The sequence below is a fragment of the Oryctolagus cuniculus genome, chromosome 8 (assembly GCF_964237555.1).
Source record: "Oryctolagus cuniculus chromosome 8, mOryCun1.1, whole genome shotgun sequence".
In the NCBI taxonomy this organism is placed as follows: domain Eukaryota; kingdom Metazoa; phylum Chordata; class Mammalia; order Lagomorpha; family Leporidae; genus Oryctolagus; species Oryctolagus cuniculus.
The window spans coordinates 97,322,771-97,343,719 of NC_091439.1; the positions used below are offsets into that span (position 1 = coordinate 97,322,771).

The window sequence follows — 20,949 nt, forward strand, 5'->3', positions numbered from 1 at the left end:
AACCAAAATATACCCAGTATTTTATATAAGCTTCATTCTCATATAGGCCAGGAAATGGAGACTCAAACTGATTCAGTACTTTTCCCAGATTGCCAGTTCAAAAGTAGCAGGACAACTCAAACCTGGGACTGAGCCAGGGTTTTCTCTACCATCTCTCAAAGCCTCTCTTCATGCCCCATCTCTGTAATGAGCCTTTCTGTTATTCTTTCTCTGCAGATTTAGGAAGATAACTTCTAGCCCACAAACCTACATTAGCACATTAGAATGACGTAGCGAGATTTTTTTTAAAATGTATTTATTTATTTATTTGAAAGGCAGAGTTACAGAGAGGCAGAGAGAGAGAGAGACACAGAAAGAGAGAGAGAAAAAAAAAAAGAGAGAGAGAGAGAGCGTGTTCTTTCATCCTCTGGTTCACTCCCCAAATGGCTGCAATGGCCAGAGCTGGGCTAGGCAAATGCCAGGAGCCAGGAGCTTCTTCCAGGTCTCCCACATGGGTTCAGGGGCCCAAATACTTGGGCCATTATCTGCTGTTTTCCCGGGTGCATTAGCAGGAAGCTGATCGGAATTGGAACAGCCGGGACGTGGGATGCCAACACTGCAATTGGCAGCTTTACCCACTATGCCACAGTGCTGGCACCCCTAAGGAGATTTTTGAAATTATGAGTACCTAAATCCCTAGCAGACCAACTGAAACCAAAATCCTGAGAAAACAATGTAATTTTTTTAATTCATCAAATGATTCTGTTGCATTATGAAGGTTGAGAACCAGCAATTTAAATAACGATATTATTTCTGTGAATTTTTTCTATTGCTTTAACAATTAACTAAGAGTATATTCTTATAAAATATCTCATTAACATAATTTCTGTCTTGTAATAACAGGTGGATGAGATATTTATTGACTCGACCTTGAACAAGCACTACATCGAGAATCGGGTAGTCAGATTGACGTACGTATATTTGAGCAAAAGACAAATCACAAACCTTGAGGGACAGAGGGCAGAAGAGACAGGGATCCTCATAGATTGTGTGACTCTATGAGCTAGGCTCTTAGTTTTCCTAAAAATATCTCCACTAGTCTCAAGATATAAGTTAACCACCATTCCGTAAATGAAAATGCTAAGATTTGGGGAGGTTGAGTGATATGTTTACAGTTCCCCAAGGGACAGTTTCCCCAGGTGATAGATCCAGGGTTCAACCCCTTCAACTGATTGGAAGGCCACGGATTAATCAGAACCAGATAGCCTTGGGGAACCCAGCGGCACCTCACTGCATGCACCAAGTATGTTCTCACAATCATTTCAAAGGATCAAAGAAACTTTGATACGTCATTTCAGAAATGTTAAGAAAGCAATGTTGAGTAAAAATGGGATTATAAGTTTTACTTGTAATGAAGCCTTAGGGGCAGGATCATGCCCAAACAAAAGGATCCCCTGTTGTGATTAATTTTCTTTTCGAAGTGGTGGAGGAGGAAGACTCATATCAGTTGAAGAAATTGCTTGGAGGTTGCAATTATGTTATCCTAAAAATCACTAAGCAGAACCTGTTTGCCCTGGGCACAACCTAATGAGCCTCTAGGACTCATCTTTTTAAAGAAAAAAATATATCCAGAGCAGAATTTATTTGAAGGACATAATAGTCACTTTTCTTACAATAGACCAATTTTCTTTTTTTGGCAGACTTATTTCAAATCTTTACATCTTTACTGAGTAGTTAGTGAGGAGGCAATAGGCTTATAAATGATGGAACTTTCTAGATTTCACACCCTCTACTTTCAAATTCTGATCTGTTATAGAATTCTAACAATATATTTCACAGTCCTATGGACTACTTTGGATTTGCAGGCATTTCAGCATGTAATTTTTATATGGATCCAGAGAAATTCTACTTAGTAAACAATGTTAACTTCATTGATTTAAGATGGAAAATTACCTGATCGGGTGTTTACCAATTTGCTATAAAATTCTGTTTATTTATATCTTTGTAATCCAGAGCCTGAATAGACTACAGTATATAAAATGTCTCTGATTTAGTGTGATTTCCTGTTGTCTAGCCAAAAGATTCAGGAAGGCAGGCTTCTAGTGTTTTCAGAAAATGGACTTTTTCTAGAGTAAAAATAGGAGACATGGAAGATCAATACAAAGTAGTTTAATTTTTTTATTTAAATTTTTATTTAAAATTTATTTTAAGTTTATTTCTGTTTAATATTTTATTTATTTTTAAAATTATTTTTAAAAAGGAACCAATTTCATATGTAACAGTTTTAAAAGCATAACGATACTTCCCACCCTACTGTCCCTCCCTCACTACCACTCTCTTCTTCTTTTCTTATTTTTTTTAAATTTTACAATGACATGCTTTCAATTTTCTTTCTAATCACAAGACTAACCCTCTACTAAATAAAGTTGTCAAGGATGCTGTAGAAACAATCAAGATATCAGATTATGACTGATTAGTCCAAAATAAAATGAAGGCTTCCTCCCATCCTCAACATTTATGATTTCAACGATTATTTTTAAATATCTGAGTCTCTCCCAACTGTTGTAACAAGCCTTCAAATTGATTATAAAAAATGCACCCAAATCATAAGGAAAGCTAGAAGAGGGGGTATATGAAATTACTCTGAGCACAAGTGACTTAGAGAAGAGTGTGAATGCGAGAGGATTAGCCCTGGACACCCCAGCCTCTATGTCATAATTCTGGGGAAGATGATAGGGGACACTCTGTAGGACAATACTCAATTCTTTGATCATCCACCTTTCCCTTATATGCCATAGTCCACAAGAAGATGGTGTGAAAGCAGATGTCATTATGGTATTCCAGTTCCCCTCTACTGGACGAAGAGCAGTTAGAGAGAAGAAAGTCCACAGCATCTTAAAACAAAAGATAAGGAACATAAGAGCCTTGAGGATAAATGCCTCATCAGTTCAAGTTAATGGTAAGTTGATGCCTTCCTATGTGATCTGAAGTTCTTAATAAGGTCCAAGTTTTGTCTAATCTTAAACTTATCATATTTTCTATTCCAAATAACAGCTATAATTCAGATGGAAGAATTCCATGTTAAAGAAGTGAAATTTTCAGGTTTTATTATTCTCTGATGAAAGCATATTTAAGCTTAGTCATTAAGTGGTTTTCTCAGTAGTAATTGATTGGCACTCATCCCAAAATAAACCCAAACCTCTACCAGTAACAGAAGGTTAATCTGATCTAGTCACTGCCTCTATGACTAAGTAAGGGAAAACACCATGAGTTGAGTAACAGCTGCATTTCTGGGTGGGACCTTCCTAAAACACACACTCATCTCTTGCCTCTGAAAAGTGTGGATAGTTTCTGTATATGGTGACATTGCGAGGTTTCTGTTAGCTTTTTATCCCATAAGCATTCGGGAAAATGATAAAACAACTCTGGGGACATTAAAGCCATCAGAAAAAGAATGCTTTAAAAATCACTAAAGTAGGGGGAAAAAATCACTGAAACTATTTATACATTGTTCTGATTTTCTTATGTTGTTGTTCGCTTAAAGCTGGTTATAGTATTACCACTTTTCTTTAAAAATTTTATTTATTTATTTATTTATTTGAAAGTCAGAGAGAGAGATTGATCTTCCTTCCACTGGTTCAACCTAAAATGCTTGCAACAACCAGGGCTAGGCTATACCAAGGCCAGGAAAAAAGAAGTCCTTCCAGGCTTCTGACATGGGTGGCAGGAACCTCAGTTCTTGTGTCATCACCTGCTGCCTTCCTAGGCACATTAGCAAGAAGCTGGCTGAGAAGCATGGAATGGCCAGGACTCAAACCAGATATTCTAGTGTCTGATTGTATGTCCCAAGTGGTGCCTTGACCCCCTGCACCACAATGACTGCATCTATCACTGCTTTAATTTTTTTTTTTTTTATTTTTTGACAGGCAGAGTGGACAGTGAGAGAGAGAGACAGAGAGAAAGGTCTTCCTTTTGCCGTTGGTTCACCCTCCAATGGCCGCCGCAGCCGGCGCACCGCGCTGATCCGATGGCAGGAGCCAGGAGCCAGGTGCTTTTCCTGGTCTCCCATGGGGTGCAGGGCCCAAGCACCTGGGCCATCCTCCACTGCACTCCCGGGCCACAGCAGAGGGCTGGCCTGGAAGAGGGGCAACCGGGACAGAATCCGGCGCCCCGACCGGGACTAGAACCCGGTGTGCCGGCGCCGCAAGGCGGAGGATTAGCCTAGTGAGCCGCGGCGCCGGCTTATCACTGCTTTAAATGAAAGAAAACCAACCTGCATCAAAGCCTATCTCTATGTTCTTACAAATATTTATTTATTTATTTATTTGGAAGGCAGAGAGAGAAATTTTCCATCCACTTGTTCATTCCTCAAATGGCCATAATAGCCAGGGCTGGGCTAGGTTGAAGCCAGGAGCCAGGAACTTCAACCTGGTCTCCCACATGGGTGACAGATGTCGCTCCCCCTCTTCGCGGAGGAACGACACAGGACCCTGCGCTGTTCTTTTGTCTGCTCGGCCCTTCCCGGGTTTGCTGCTGGTTCTTCCCTGGTTGGCTGGCAACCCCTCCACCTCCGTGGAGGGGCAGTTCCCCCTGCCACTTTCCCCACTTCCGCGGGGGAGCAGCACACCGCCGGCCGGCTCTCTCGGGGGCTGCTCAGATGTTATCCGGATGTTCCTGGTGCATGTTGTCTCTCTCCTCCTTTATAGTCCTCTTCCACCAATCCCAACTCGGCTACCCACACGGCTGCTCTCCTCCAATCAGGAGCAGCTCCTGCAGTTTATTGGTCGAACTGGAGGCAGCTGTGTAGAAGTTGTTTACTCCTCTCCCAGTGCCATATTGTGGGAGAGCAGATGCATAGAATAAGTTTTAATTCCAGTAACTTAGTCTAGTCCAAGTTGCTCCCCACAGACAGGGGCCCAAGCACTTGAGCTATCTTCACCTGCCATCTAAGGCACATTAGCCAGAAGCTGGATTAGATGCAGAATAGACAAGATTCAAACTGGTACTCTGATAAGGGCAAGCAGTGGCTTAACCTGCTGTGCCACAACGCCAGTCCCTATTTCTACGTTCTTTACATGGCAATATCTAATCTGATTTCTATATTCCAGTGGAGTAGGTAATTTCACTTTATTGATTTAAGGGAAAAAAAGAACTTAGGGAATCTAATAACTAAAAGGAGCTGAGATTAAAATCTAGACTTCTAATTTCTTGAGAGGCTACATGAAAAAGGGTTTTGTATTCAAACACATTTTAGACATATTGCCTATGAAACTCATCCCTTATATTATCATTTCAAAGACTTTGTGGAGTGCAGCTAGACAAAAACTGGTTTGCCTTCACCCACTAAGTTGTGTCTGCTTCCAGCAGACAAGTGCAGATCCCCTCCCCAAAGCCCAATAGATACCAGACTTAAGCGAGTCACAGATGAGAACTAAGTGATTTAAGTCAGACATGAATCAGGATGCCCTTCCCTCATAAGGGTCTAGCTGACTCTTCAAGAAGAAAGCTTATCAGGAAGTAAAAATCTGAGGTAATGGAATGGGTAGACTTTTGCTGATCTGACAGAGTCAGCTACTCAGAGCATAAAGCTGTGGGCCTCTCCCAGCCAGGAGGAAGGAAAACTGCCAAGCACCTAATCCACCTCCTTTGTTGGGTAGGAAAGCAAATGAATTGAGGTTGTGCAATAGTGGCCATTCCAATAAGTTACATGATGAGTTCTATGTAATTTCCAATAGCCAGTTAATTTGTCAGGATTTTAAAAGCCTGGGCCATCTGAAACCAGAAATGAAACATGAAATGATCATTGGCTGCCTGGCTTTTTTGTCTCTCACAGGCTCAGCTGATGAGTTTCATCTTATTTTATTGGCTGTACAAGATTAAAAGGAAGGATGTGCTGATTTAAGAGCCCCCTGACTGATTCTAACCCTAATGAGTCACTGTAGGACCACCCACATAATCAGCCCATGCCTTTCACTCCATATTCTCATCTGCAGAATTGTGATGATAAAGTTTATTCTTCCTGAAAACACAAAAATGTTGTGAGAACATATGAGAAAGTAGAAAACATAATGCCAGAACATAGAGGCTATTACTACCTAAAAAGCTGTTAAGTTGCACCTATGCTTTGGAAACATGAAAGTATTAATGTGAATGATTGGTTGCAAAAAGATCTAGACTCTTGAAGGTTTCAGAATTTTTTAATGTAAAGAGTAGAAAAGACCTTAATGGAGAGCTCAATGGAATCCTTCATGTAATTCTTAGATGCATAAATACTGCTATTCAAGAACCCTTAATTTTGAGACTTCCAATAAATAGAAAATTGCAGAGATTCCAGACCTAGTCAAGAAATTATGCTGTAGCCCAAATTTTATCCATAATTTGTCAGAAAACTGTGCTTTGTTTGGGCAAATAACCAGGTGATGTGAGTCTCCCACTAGATGCAATCTGTCAAAGCAAAGTGCTACTGGTAAAGTACTACTGGTAAAGTAGTGACCAGGGCTCTGGTAAAGTATCTCATGGCCATTTCTAACATGTGCTCCATTTCCCATCATCCTTTTAGTTCAGAGAGCCCTGAATACTATTAAGATTTTCCAAATTCAGAAGTGTGTTAGGTGGTGGCCACTTTTGAGATTAATGTGTTAATGTTTCTTTTTATTCCTATATCTGAAAAGTAAAACTATTGGATCAAAATTAAAATATTATGCAGTCAGATACTTGTGAATTGACAGTTTATCTCCAAGGTATAATCATTCTCTGAAAATCCCATCCTCAAAAATCCAATTATATTCACAAGCATGATGCTCACCCTAGAATTATTCTTGGAAGTGGATGACTTGCAACTTGCTGAGAATAAGCTGACAGTTTTAAGTAAGGAATTCTATCATTACACTATTTTTCATCTTAATGGATTACTAAGGACAAACTAAATCACTTTCTAAAGTTGAAACAAGTTCCGGAAGAGTTTCCTCTGCTGCTTCTTCCCCAACTCTTCCTTGAACCTGCAGTATCTCCACTTTTATTAAACTGTCTGTACCCGGACTATCAGTGTGCTCCCTTCTATTCCGCCATCTTGCCGCTCTGCACTTTTGGAAAACCATAATTATATAAGGATATAAACTATTTGTAGATTTTAATCATATACTGTTTGTGCCTTACTCATGCACTTATGTTTAAGATATTATCCACCTAATTAGAAGTTGCCCATAAGTCTCTGCAAACATTATTATAGCAGATAGCCATTATCCTGACTGATCTACATACCCAACTGTCTAGAGTCTATATACGGTCAGTTTTCTCTGATAATTCCTGGTTATTGAAACCATCCAGGAGAATCTCAAATTATCACTTTGTTCTATTTGTTTTTCAGCAATGAGCTCATCAACAGGGAAGCTAACTGTCCAAGCATGTAAGTCTAGCTAGCGTATATAAACAAGTTCAATTTCCACATCAGAAAGGACATTTTGAAATATTAGCTCATAATTTCCTACAGATATTTTACACTGTCTTTGGGAGACAATAACAATTGGGTGACAGGTGTTACATTTTTTCCTAGCTCTAAGACTTATCTTTTAGTCACACTCAAGAAAGATATTTTACAATTTGAAGAAACTATATGTTTCTGGTTTGGAAAATGTGGACTTGCTTTTCAAATTTATCTAATGTTATGAAACATGTTTTCTGCTGAAAAATAAAATAATGTGAAAATGATCCATAGAGAGGAGAGAAACTCTGTTATCTGTGACTGACCTACAAAATGTGCTTAATATTCTCACCCTCTTAGCTGGCAGAGGCTTTACTGACTGACTTCAAATAACTTTCTTATATACTGGAAGATTTTACAAAATGGGCTGAAATCGAGCAGTACTTTACATGCATTCATCTCTGGATTTTGCAAACACCCTAAGCGTTTGTATTTATTTATTCATTCATTCATCCATTCATTCGTTTGTTCAGGAAATATCTTTTAATATCTGCCAAGTGCCAGAAAGTGTGGCAGGAGCTGGGAGTATGTATCATTGAGAGAAAAAGACATGATCCCTACCCTAAAATTAGTGTTCAAAAATAAAGACATAAACAAGTCAGGAAGTATTAAAATAGTGTGATACAGTCTACAAGTAGATACATCCTCCACAGTGCTAGCAGAATCCATCCCAGCTATCCTGTTCTTGTGGGATCAGGAAGTGACACCTGGTTCAGAGGAAAGAGAGGCCACAAATCAAGCAATAGGCAACATGGGTGTTCCCAGGCAAGGGCAGCAGTACATAAAGATGTCTTCAGCAAGCAAGAAGGTGGTCATTTCTTATCATTGAAAGAGGTCAGAATGGTTGGAACATAGAATAGGAACTGGGAGTCATGGGAAAGGGGTGTGATTAACAGAAATCAAGGACCAGAACCACAGGGAAGCATTTCATTGTATTTAGAGGGCAATAAAGAGTCCCTGAAGAGTTCATCCAGTTCAGAAAGATCACTCAGGTTACAGCGAGGAGAGAGGATTGGAGGGGCAAGACTGGCATCAGGAAGAGGGATTAGGAAGCTGTTGTGGTGTTTAGGATGATGGACCACACATTGCTACAGTCTGAACTATAGAATGGCAGTGACAGAAGTCATGTTCTAAAACAGCTGGCCAATTGCAGTATAATCAGTACCAGCAAACTGGATTTTCTTTTTTGATACCTAATTACTGGGAACAAGAATTAAACCTATCATATTTTCTTCATTAGTACCATGACCTAAATAGAATTAATCCATAACATGAATAGCAAAATAGCAAGGTAATCTAATCACATACACATACTAGAGTCCATGCTTATTCCTGACAATAGTGAATGTGATATTTACATGGAAACATGGATCTCTCCCTATTGAAACTGGTCCTAATACATTAACACCTGCACACTTTAGAGACCATTTATTCAGAAAACAGAGGAGAAAGGGGATTCAAACAAATACACAATTGTTTGGCCATGGGGAGTTGTTCTGTAAGGATTTCATGTCACGATAACACTGCTGGATTCCCTAAAACTGGGAAACAACAGTCTTAGGTAGCAGCTCCCAGGATATCTGGATAATTGATGCTCAAGTCTCCAGGATTGGATCATGTATGCTGTGCCAAATCTTTTCAGCTTAACATAGCTTCTGTAGGCAGTATATATCTACATCTACAGAGGTAGGAAATGGGGAAAACTTCAATACATCAGGAAATACAAAGAATGGACAATGAACTAGTACATCCTTATATAATGGTAAATGCAAATATTGCATGGTGATACTTTAGAGTCTCTGCTTCAAAGATTAGAGATTTCTTCTCACTTCATGATCTCATCTTTTTCAGGTTGTGGCAAACGTACTGTCCCATTAATTGTCAACAGAATAATGTCTGGAGACATTGCAGCCAAGGCTGCTTGGCCTTGGCAAGCTTCCCTTCAGCGTGATAACATCCACCAGTGTGGGGCCACCTTAATTAGTAATACGTGGGTCGTCACTGCAGCACACTGCTTTAAGAAGTAAGTCATTGACCTTAAGTTGGACCACTGTACTGGTAAAAATCCTTGAGTCTTATCATGTTCTGGATACCAAGCAATATACCAAATATTATTAAAGTAAAATCAGGAAATCTTTTTTCAGATTCTTTTCAAAAATAATGCTACACTTCAAAACTTATTTGAAACATTTGGTGAGTATAGACAGAATAGCAGTCATTATCCCAGTATTTTACATGAAGTCTTCAGAGTTTTAAACAGAGAAATGGTGTAAGAAAGTAGATATCATCCTACACAAGGTATTGTCTACTAACATAGCAAATGGGTCCCTTCTCAAACAATGATCTACACTTCATATTAGTGTCTCTTTCTGCCAAACACTTGGGCTACTTTCATGCTGATCATAAATAATCAAGTTAATTGCAAAAATGAAATTGAAATCTTCAATGAATACAGAAAGTTGGTAATTATAATAATGAAAAATTGCTCAAATCAAATTTAATGGGATTGATGTGTAAAGAGTTGGTTGAATTTGAACAGTTCACAAGCAAAATGAGAAACTGACAGAATGATAAAGACTTCAAAAGACATTCCTTTGCTTATATGATGGTAGAGGCTCTCTGTGATCTTTATATAATAAAGCGCTCTTGACAATATTACAATATTGCTACAATAGCAAACCTGAAATGAAGAATATAGAATTATGCTTTCATATAATTGCTTTTCAAAGTAATAAAAACTTTATTATTTTTTATTAAATTTAATAAAATCCTAACTAAAATGTTTTCCATAATTTTTAGTTTTACTTCTCAAGATAATAACCAGCCAGATTTTTTAAACCACTATCACATCGAAAATTTTGGATGTCTTTATAAGTAGATTAACTTCATGACCTTTTCCCTGTACCAATTATGAAGATAACAGATCTTCCTGAATATCTCTGTAAAATCAGTAGCAACAGGATTTAATGGACAAATTATGCCCCAGCCAACAGCAGAGCTGAGTCAAATGTCTGTGACCACAGTCAAGTTATTAAAACTTAGTGTATTAAGAAACAGATAATCAGATCTTCTCACATTCTTTTTGACTTCTAATATTCTAACTTTTATTGCCATAAAAAATTTTATGTACCTATGAACAGAAATCTCTATATCAATTTTTAGTGTTCTCTAGATATACATAATCTATGTAGATTGTTTTATATAAATTATATTACTACTTAAAATTTTGATTCACATGTAACTTGTATGTTTTTATGGATAGAGTGTAATATTTTAACACACATGCACAGTATAAACCAACCAAGCCAGGCAACCAGCCTTCCCATTCCCTGTGTTTTTCTTGTGTTTAGATTCTTCCAGGTCTTTACCTCGAGTTCTTTATACAGTATACATTACTGAGATCTATAGTCACCACATTATATTGTGGAATCCGAGAACTTGTTAATATCTGACTGTGCTTTGGCATCCATTTTATCTGATCTCCCTCTATTCCCTTCCCATGCACCTTTCCAACCTGTGGTATTCACTACTCTGAGTTCAGATCAACTATATTTTAACTACCACATACAAGGAAGAACATATTGTATTTGTCTTTCTGTGTCACATAATGATGTCCAGTTCTATCCATTTAGTGGCAAATGTGAGAATTTCATTCTTTTTATGACTGAATGATATTCCATGATGCATATATACCACATTTTCTTTATCCACTCACCTGTCGATGGACATCTAAGTTGATTTCATCTTGGCTGTTGTGAATAGTGCTGTAATTTATCAATTTCAGTGTCTTCAGATATATAACCAGAAGTAGGATAACTAAGGTGTATGCTAGTCCTAGTTTTTAATTTTTTGAGAAACCTCCAGACTGTTCTCCATACTGGCTGTATTAATTCGCACCTCTCACCAACAGTGTATGGGGTTCCCTTTTCTCCACATTCCTGCAAGTATTTGTCATTTTTTTTTTTTTGTCTTTTTGATAACAGCTATTCTAACTGGTGTGAGATGATATTCCACCGTGGCTTTAAAAACTTTTTATTTATCTACTTTAGAGTCAGAGACAGACAGTGAGTTTCCATCTTCTGGTTTACTTCCCAAATCCCTGCAACAGCTGATGCTGGGTCAGGCTGAAGCTGGGAGCTGGGAACTCAAATCAGATCTCCCAGGTGGGTGGCTCCAGAAAGGATCCAACTTCTTGAGTCATCACTTCTTGCTTCCCACGCTGCGCATTAGCAGAAGTTGGAATCAGGAGAGTATCCAGGCACTCGTATATGGGTTGTGAGTATGCCAATCAAAAATGCCTTAACTGCTAGATCAAGTGTCTGCCCCATTCCTGGGCTATTGACTTGCATTTTGCTGACAACTAATGATGTTGAGCATTTGCTCAAGTATTTGTTGATCAGTTGTGTTTATTTTTTGTTTTTGTCTTTGGGAAACATCTATTCTAATCCTTTGTCCATTTATTAACCAGATTGTTTCATTGTGTTGAGTCTTATATATTCTGGATGTTAATCCTTGTCAGATGAATAATTTGCAAGTATTTTCTCCCATTCTGAAGATTTTCTCTTCAATCTGGGGATCATTTCCTTTGCTGTACAGGACCTTCTTGGTTTGACATAATCCCATTTGTCCAGTTTTGCTTTTGTTGCCTCTGCTTTTGAGGTCTTATCCAAAAAGTTGGTACCTGTACTGTTGTCTTAAAGTATTTCCTCTATGTTTTCTTCTGGTAGCTTCATAATTAATCTCAAGTCTTATATTTAGATCTTTGGTTCATTCTGAGTTGACTTTTGCTTAGGGTGACAGGATGGGGAGGGGGTCCAGTTTCAATCTTCTGCATATGAACATCCAGTTTTCCCAGTACTATTTAGTGAAAAGGCTGGCCTTTCTCCAGTGTATGTTTCTAGCAGTTTTGTCAAAGATCGACTGGTTGGAGATGCATGGATTCACTTATAGAGCCTCTGTTCTGTTCCATTGGCCTCTGTGTCTATTTTTATGCCAGTTCCATGTTGCTTTGGTTATAATAGTTCTGGAGTATATCTTGAAATCTGGTGTTTTCATGCCTCCAGATTTGCTCTTTTTGGTCATGATTGCTTTGACTACTTGACTTTTGTGACTTAGAGATTTTTTTCTAGTTATATGATGAATGTAATTGATATTTTTATGGAGATTGCATTGAATCTCTAAATTGTTTTTGAGTAGTATGCAGGTTTTAATAACGTTCTTTCATTTCATAAACACGGGTTATCATGTCAAATTTTTGTGTCCTGTTCAATTTATTTCATTGGTATGTTGTAATTTTCATTGTATGAGTCCTTCATACCTTTGGTTAAATTTAGTCAAAGGACATTTTGTGTTAGCCATTGTGAATGAGGTTGCCCTTATTCTTCCTGTCTTAGAAAATGTATTATATATGTATAAAAATGCTATTGATTTTTGTTAGTTGATTTTGTATCCTGGAACTTTATCAAATTTATCAGCTCTAACAGTCTCTAAGTAGAGCCTATAGGTTATTCTATAAATAAAACCATGCCACCTGCATACAGGTATAATCTAACTTCCTATTTTCCTATTTGTCTGCCTTTTATTTCTTTGTCTAGCCTAATTGCTCTAGCTAAGACTTCCAGTTCTGTATTGAATAAGAGCAATGATAGTAGATATTCATGCCTGGTTCTGGGTCTTAAAGGAAATGCTTTCACATTTTCCACTATTCAATATGATGTTGAAAATAGACATCATATATACCCTTATTATGTTGAGGAATATTCTATATAGATCTATATGATCAAAAGACATGAGAGCTCAATAGATTATTAGAAAGTTTGAAGTCTCTTATGTAGATGCCTACTTTTGGACTGAATACTTCAAAGTAATAGGGCACTTACTTTGCCAAAGTTAGCCAAATTTATGATAGATACATAGTTTTAATTTTCTATTGCATTTATTTTATTTAAGAGAGAGGTCTCCTATCTACTGATTCACTATCCAAATATTCTCAATAGCCAGGGCTGGGCCATAGCAAAGCTAGGAGCCCCAAACTCAACCAATGTCTCCCATATGGGTGGCAGAAACCCAAATACTTGAGCAATCACCTGCTGCCTCCCTGGGTGTGCATTACCAGAAAGCTGGAATCAGGAACAGAACTGGGGCTCAAACCCAGATGCTTTGAAATTGATGTAGAGACCCCAAGAAATGGCTTAACCACTACACCAAAAACTGACCCCAATAATTCTACTTTTGCAAATATCTTTGTAACATCTAACACCAAATGTGAAATCTAATAACTTCCATAACCAATATTTGTTGTTTTACCTGGAACAACAAAGGCCAAATTTATTTGTTCTTTCCTGTAACTGTTGTTTCTTAGTTCCTCTTTTTCAGACCAAACATAAAATTGCTCAGACTCTCCAAACCATAAGTGAAAAATAAACATTATTGTTTTCCCAGTGCCAACTTCAGATACCCTATCATATTTCTTCTTCCCCAAATGTCCTGTATTTTGTCAGTGAATCCTTTCAGTATGCTTCCAAGAAGTAAACAGTACGCTTCCAAGAAGATAGTAGGACTAATGCCATCCATGACAAATAAAATAGGAAGCCTTCAAAAAACATAAAGAATGTAAATTAAATGCACAGGTAACAAGCACCTTAGTAACTGAACAACTCTATCCAAAGCCTGATGATTCAGAGCGTCTGTTGAAATACTGAGTATACATTTATAGCCTATGAAAGACACTTAACCTCTACTGTGTCCTAGACAGTATATTTTATAGATGTGGCAGATGATGTAGAAGTTATGCTTGACCAATTAGCTAATGCCATAGACTGGAGAGGAAACAGACGTGTTGGGTTTAAAAAAAGAGAGAGAGAATGAAACTTTAAAAGACCTTTAAATAGCTAAGAGCAATGAGGAGCAACTAAATGATTAAATAAATGTAAGCAGAATAAATGTAAAACTCTAGGTTGGTTTAAAAAAAAAAAAAACCAAGACTATTAGTAGAGAAAGTAGGAATGTGCTTTAAGTTGTAAAAATGATTAGAAATTTTTGTCAAAAGATAGTTCACTTTGAGGCAGTTTTCCCACAGCTATTTTGCAATTTAGACTGCATCAAAAATGTAGAACCCAGAATACATGAGATGTTAGACACTTCGTGGACAAGATCTTACTTGGGATAGTGAATTCTGTCCAGGATGACACATTTAAAGAACTTGACAACATGAAATGTTTTTACAGTAGACAATGTAGGGTGGTAAAGGAAAGGAATATTATTTCCATACAGCCTTGTCCTTCGAAGTATGATCCATGGATCAACAACTCCCCAACACTAGGCAGTTTGTTAGAAATGAAAGCATCTGGGGGCCTGAGCTATGGCAGAGTGGGTTAAGCCACCATCTGCAGTGCTGGCATTCCTATGAGTGCTGGTTCAAGTCCCAGCTGCTTCACTTCCAATCTAGCTCCCTGCTAATGCACCTTGGAAAGCAGCAGAAGATGATCCAGTTCCTTGGAGCCCTGCATTGATGTAGGAGACCTGGAAGAAGATCTTGGCTACCAGCTTCTGCCTGGCCCATCCCCAGCCATGTGGCCATTTGGGGAGTGAACCTGCAGATGGAAGATCTCCCTGCCCCCATAACTCTGCCTTTTGAATAAATAAATAAATTCTCCAAAACATGAAATGAAAGAATATAAAGACAATCCCAGACCTACAGAATCAGGCAGGAGGCACATTTTAATAAGATCCTGTGATTAAAGTTTAAAAACATTAAAGTTTGGGAAACACTGACTTAAGAGTTTTATCTTGAGAAAGCTGTAGTACAGCTGATAGTTACATTAGTACATATGAAGTACTCTCACAAGGAAGCGAATTGGGGAATCAAGAAAGGACTTGCCAACAGGCAGAGCTTCTCAAAGATGAAAGGGATTACAAGGTGAGGAAAGGGATTCTAAGGTACAGAACATGCCCCCATTTGCAGAAGAGTTCAAGCACAAACAATCACTGATTGAAAGTGTTTTTGTAACAACTATTGCCAATTATTAAGCTCCACTATGCTATTTGGTTAGGAGCCTAAGATTTGTTTTATATAATTCTTATATCCAACCTACTAGGTAAACTCGCCTTGCAAAGCCTTTTTTATTTATCTATTTTTTTACTGAGTGGAAAAGTACTGAAGGGGATAAGAAAATTTAAGAAACTTGTCTGTCGTTACAATACCAGGAGATGGTGGCATTGAAAAAAAAGCTTAAGTCTTCCTGATGCTAAAATCTATCTTTCAAGCTCTGGATCAGTGAGAACAACAAATGATTTTTTTATGACCTTTCCTGCTCTGAGACAGTTTGATATTATTTCACTGTAATACTGAGCTAATACTTAAATCTCATCACATGGTTGCTTATTTAATCAACAAAATTTCCAGGTCCTGTTTTGGGGGTGACTTTCAGGTCAGGTATCACATTTTGAATTTTCACAATTTACTCTGGAATTTAAATCACTGTGTAATTTATATTTATCACTATTAAATTTCACCTTATTGATTCTGGTCCAAGGTAGAAGTTTATAAAGTTTATTCTTCATCATAATTTTGTAACTGATTAAGATTTGCCATATAGAAATATAATAAACACGGGCTATATTAAATGGTATCAGGCCACTGCTTGAAAGGTCCAGAAAAATCATTCCCACTCTAGTAAACAAAATTCGAGGTCTGAGCATGTCCAAGTACAAAAATTTGAGTTACAAGTTCATCCAGGAATGAAGTTTTTGTGGATTTGCACCAACAAAAATCACAGAAGACTGACTGATAAACCAATAATGTCAATAAATTTATTTTATATGTACCTTTTTAGTCAAAAATCAATCAATATATATTTAGTTTTTCTCATTTGAGGATTTTTTGCTATCAGCATGGCCTATGAAAAAGTTTTAAATAATAATCCCAGTACAACTAACAGCTGTCAAATTGGACTTACACTCCAGGGATATGTTTATATGCTTCTTCCATGACTAAAGCTATCTATTAAATAAGTAGATTGAGAGACAAGTATCTATATGGATAGTACTTGTCGCTTTGCTTGTCCCTCATGGCTAACATTAGTTCAAGTAATTAGTTAAGGAACATTAATCTTGCAATTAACAGATATGTTTTGGTGGGGAGAGTATTCTATAAAGTAAAAGCAGAGAAAAGTTAGTAGGCCTGCGATACTAGGCAGAGGTTCACCCACCTAAGCCTTAGTGAAGCAAAAGCTTTAGCAGACGATTGCTCATCGTTACTAAGTGATCTCTCTAGAATCTGTGTGCATGGTGATCAGCAGTAGCGCAAGCCCACCAGTTGTGAGTCCACACTCCACCGTAAACCAGGAGACTGATGCAGCGCTCCTGGCACCCTTGCCCACTTCTGCTCTTGCTCTGCAACAATGTATTCCAGAAAGAACCAACATTATTTTTCAAAAGATAAATTAGACTACCTCACTCCCCCACCTTAAAAGCATCTAGTGGATTCTCCCAAATCACTTGAATAGATCTGACCTAAAATCTGATCCCTGCCTCTCTCTCCGATCTCATCCTGCACAATTCTTCCCCTTGTGTCGTGAACTGTAGACCATCTGGCCATGGCCTTGGGACATTTGCCTAGAAACCTGTCTTTGATCGTCCCACAGCTGACTGCTCATCAGCTATGTCTCAGCCCAAATATGCCACAGCCCCCCACAAAAAAAAAAAAAAAAAACGTTCTTGACTACTCCTATTTTTCTTTCTCACTACCTTATTTTATTTAATTCATAGCCTTTGTTTCTGAAATTATCCACTTCTAAATCTGTGTTAATCTTTTTTCTTCTCATATTCCCATGGGCAGGAACCTTACTGTCTCGTCCACCACTTTATCCCTAGCACTTTGGATAAGACTTGCCACACAGATGTTCAATAAATATTAGCAGAAAGAACACATGAGTGATGTTGTAGGTGCCTTTTATTCCTAAAATCCAATAATTCTGTATTGAATGTCAGGTCTAACATGTCATTTGTATATATTTTACCTATAGACTGTATTTAAATGGTAAAAAAAAAAAAAAAAAAAAAAGCCAAAAACAAACCTGTAATTGGGCCAAGACGTCTCTGTATTGCATTTTGTTAGCCTAAATGTAATGAATGCACACATTCTGTGCAGTTCACGTCTTCTGTGAATGCCTAACCTTTCCCAGCAATGCGAATCCACGTCAATGGACTGTCAGTTTCGGAACCACGATCAACCCTCCCTTGATGAAAAGAAACGTCAGAAGGATCATTGTCCACGAGCGCTACCGCTCCCCAGCGAGAGAGTACGACATCGCGGTGGCGCAGTTCTCCCCCAGAGTCGCCTTCTCAGACGACATACGCCGCGTTTGTTTGCCGGAAGCTTCCGCCTCCTTCCGACCGAATTCGACCGTCTACATCACCGGATTCGGAGCGCTTTTCTACGGTGGTGAGTATCCTAGAGCACCTGCGGCCCTGTCGAATAAGCTCCATCAACATTGCCCTGCCAGCCACTTCCACACAACTGGGTAGGAAACGTTGAAGCTCCTGTTTGACAAGTAACAGAAACAGAACTCAAACTAAATAACGCAGAAACAGAAACACAAAACCAGAAAATGTTGGTCTGGGTAACTTGGAAGTCCAGTTAAGTCTGCTTTCAGACAGATTCAGCATTTCGCAGGGTTTGGGGGATTCTAGCGCCACATAGTGGTAAAGCTGGCTAACAACAACTCCAAGCTCACACCAGCGTCACTCGATGAATTGAAGGGGAAGAAATTTTCCTTTGCCACAATAATCTGAAAAGTCATCGCACTGCCCCAGCTGTGTCCAGCGGCACTCACACTGATTGGCCAATTCAAATGCGCTGATATGTATGCAGCACAATTTGCTACAGTAATCACGAGACTAAGAAATCATCAAAGCATTTCACTCTCTCTCAAATGATTGAATGCCATATATTAGCTTAATTTCCGCAAAAATAATAATGATTTAGTTTTTAATTTTTTAGGCACTCTAATTCAGGCACACTCTGGATTCTAGAATGTGGTCCACGAGGAATTTCTTTAATTCTGCAATTGCAAAAATGAAAAAGGACTCTCCACATAGGACAAAATCTACCCATCAAACTCAATACAATACATAAAAAATTTACTAGTAATAAGCCTTTCATTCTCAGTCTCCCTTGAGGAACAAGAATAACCTTTCAGTATCTTGGCCAGAAATTGGCTTTGTGATCTCCAGATTATTTGCAGATAGTCCATGTTATTTGGTTCCACCTTCAAGAAACTAAAATATTTATTGCTTTCCTTCATGTCAATTTATCAGTCACTGAAAATATTACCATGGTTTATCAATTTTAGTAGAGCTGCAAGTCTGACACCTGTCTCTGCACCCCCTCCAATGGGTTCTGTCATTTAGATAGAGTTTGCAGTCTGTGCTTCAAAATGACGGAAGGGACATCACAATTTCCTTCTGGCTTGGTGGGAAAAGTCATTTTTTGCCCAAAGTCTGACATAATAGATGTGAGGAGCAAGAAAACCTGATGTTTATAGAATACTCCAGCCCACAACAGCAGCATACACAGTGATTACAAGCATCCATAGATCACCCACCCGGAGAGACCATACCCAATTTCATAAAACACACATTAACAAATTTAAAAGAATCATACCATGTGTATTCTCTAATCATAATGATAGAAAACTAGAAATCAGTAACCAAAAGATTGCAGATACTTTCCAAAGCCCTAGAAATCAAATTATGTACCTATAAATAAAAAATCCCTAGGAAAATTCTTAAAAATACATAGAACTGAATGAAAACTATACACATATGTAATGAAAACTATATATTTGCAGGATACAGCAAAAACAGTATTAGCAGAAATGTGTAGCAAATACATACATTAAAAGAGAAGGTCTTAAAAACTGAAAAAGTAAAGAAAGTAGAACCCTAAAACATACCAAAGGAAGGAAATAATAAAGAGTAGAACTGAGTGAAATTAAAAGCAAGGACATAATAGAGAAAATAAATTAAAAATTTTGATAAATTCAATATCTTGTGAGAAATGACATTAAACATTCCCACAGTCATTGATATATATTCAGACTTGCCCAGATTTATAGATTGTGCTTTTAATAACCTGGAATACATTTGCTAACTAGTTTGTTGAAAAAGTTATGAATTTACACTGTCACCAACAATATGTAGATTGTCAGTTTCATAAAATTATTTTATGTATTTTTGTATTTATTTAAAAGACAGAGTGACATAAAGAAAAGGACAGAGACAAAGAAATATCTTCCCTCCACTTGTTCACTCTTGAAATGCCCGCCACAGCCAGACGAGGCCAGTCTGAAGCCAGATTGGAACTCCATGTGGGTCTCCCATTAGGGAGGTAGGGACCCAAGTACTTAAACCATCACCTGCTGCCTCCCAAAGTGTACATTAGCAGGAAACTGAATTGGAAGCACAGGCAGGACATATACGCACGTGTGTGAGTGTGTGTGTGTGTGTGTATCAATTGTATTCAAAGAACAGAATAACATGAAAATCCTTTGGCATATTTCTGAGAAATTTTAAAAATCCAACTTTTTTTAAAGACTTTATTTATTTATTTATTTGAAAGTCAGAGTTACACAGAGTGAGAAGGAGAGGCAGAGAGAGGGAGAGAGAGAGGTCTTTCATCCACTGGTTCACTCCCCAGATGGCTGCAATGGCTGGAGCTGAACTGATCTGAAGCCAGGAGCTTCTTCTGGGCCTCCCATGTGGGTTCAGGGGCCCAAGAACTTGGGCCATCTTCTACTGCTTTCCTAGGCAATAGTAGAGAGCTGGATCAGAATTGGAGCCACCAGCACTGGAACTGGTGCCCATATGGGATGCCGGCACTGCAGGCAACGGCTTTACCCGCAATGCCACAGCACTGGCCCCAGTATTCTTCAACTTTGCTGAATTCATTTTTCAGTTCTAATAGTTGTTTGGTGGACTTGGTGTTTTCTATATGTATAAGAACATGTCATCTGCAAACAGTGACCATTTAACTTCCTCCTTCTCAATCTGGACGCCCTTTCTTTCTTCCTATTGCCTGGCAGCTCTGACTAGGACTTCCAGTGCAATGCTGAATAAAAGTGGAGGAAGTGAGCATCCCTGCCATTGTTATTTATGGCCTTTTATGCTTCTATACTTGATCTGTTCAGAGTTTTTAGTCATGAAGGGATATGCATGAAAGCTCTTCATAAAATATAGACGATAAAGTAAAGCACATAGATGTATAGTTGTTTTATCAAGTCTAGGAAGAAGACCATCTAGGCATTCAAAGTCTCTGTGAGCAATCTGGAACCCATAAACACAAACTTTATGAAATACAATGTCCACCTTAGATATATTAACTAATTATTTTAAAAGTAAAGGTACAAAGGTTTTACACACACACAAAAAAAGAAAACAATGGTTTTCTTACTTATAAAAATGTTATAGGATAATAAGTATCATTAAAT

At 38.1% G+C, this 20,949-nt stretch overlaps 1 protein-coding gene and 1 long non-coding RNA gene across 3 annotated transcripts in view; one reads left to right on the plus strand and one right to left on the minus strand.

Moving 5' to 3' along the window:
* TMPRSS11A (transmembrane serine protease 11A) overlaps positions 1-20,949 on the plus strand; it is a 64,177-nt gene that overhangs the window by 33,553 nt on the left and 9,675 nt on the right. The window contains exons 4-8 of one of the 2 annotated variants that reach the window (XM_070048074.1): positions 883-950; positions 2,778-2,938; positions 7,346-7,384; positions 9,311-9,482; positions 17,644-17,903. In XM_070048074.1, coding sequence (XP_069904175.1) covers positions 883-950; positions 2,778-2,938; positions 7,346-7,384; positions 9,311-9,482; positions 17,644-17,903 — 700 coding nt within the window. The remainder of the gene's footprint in view (positions 1-882; positions 951-2,777; positions 2,939-7,345; positions 7,385-9,310; positions 9,483-17,643; positions 17,904-20,949) is intronic. The other variant, XM_070048075.1, reaches the window with a different exon arrangement.
* The window catches only part of LOC127483203 (uncharacterized), a 100,177-nt gene that overhangs the window by 28,504 nt on the left and 50,724 nt on the right, over positions 1-20,949 (minus strand). The window lies entirely within an intron of this gene.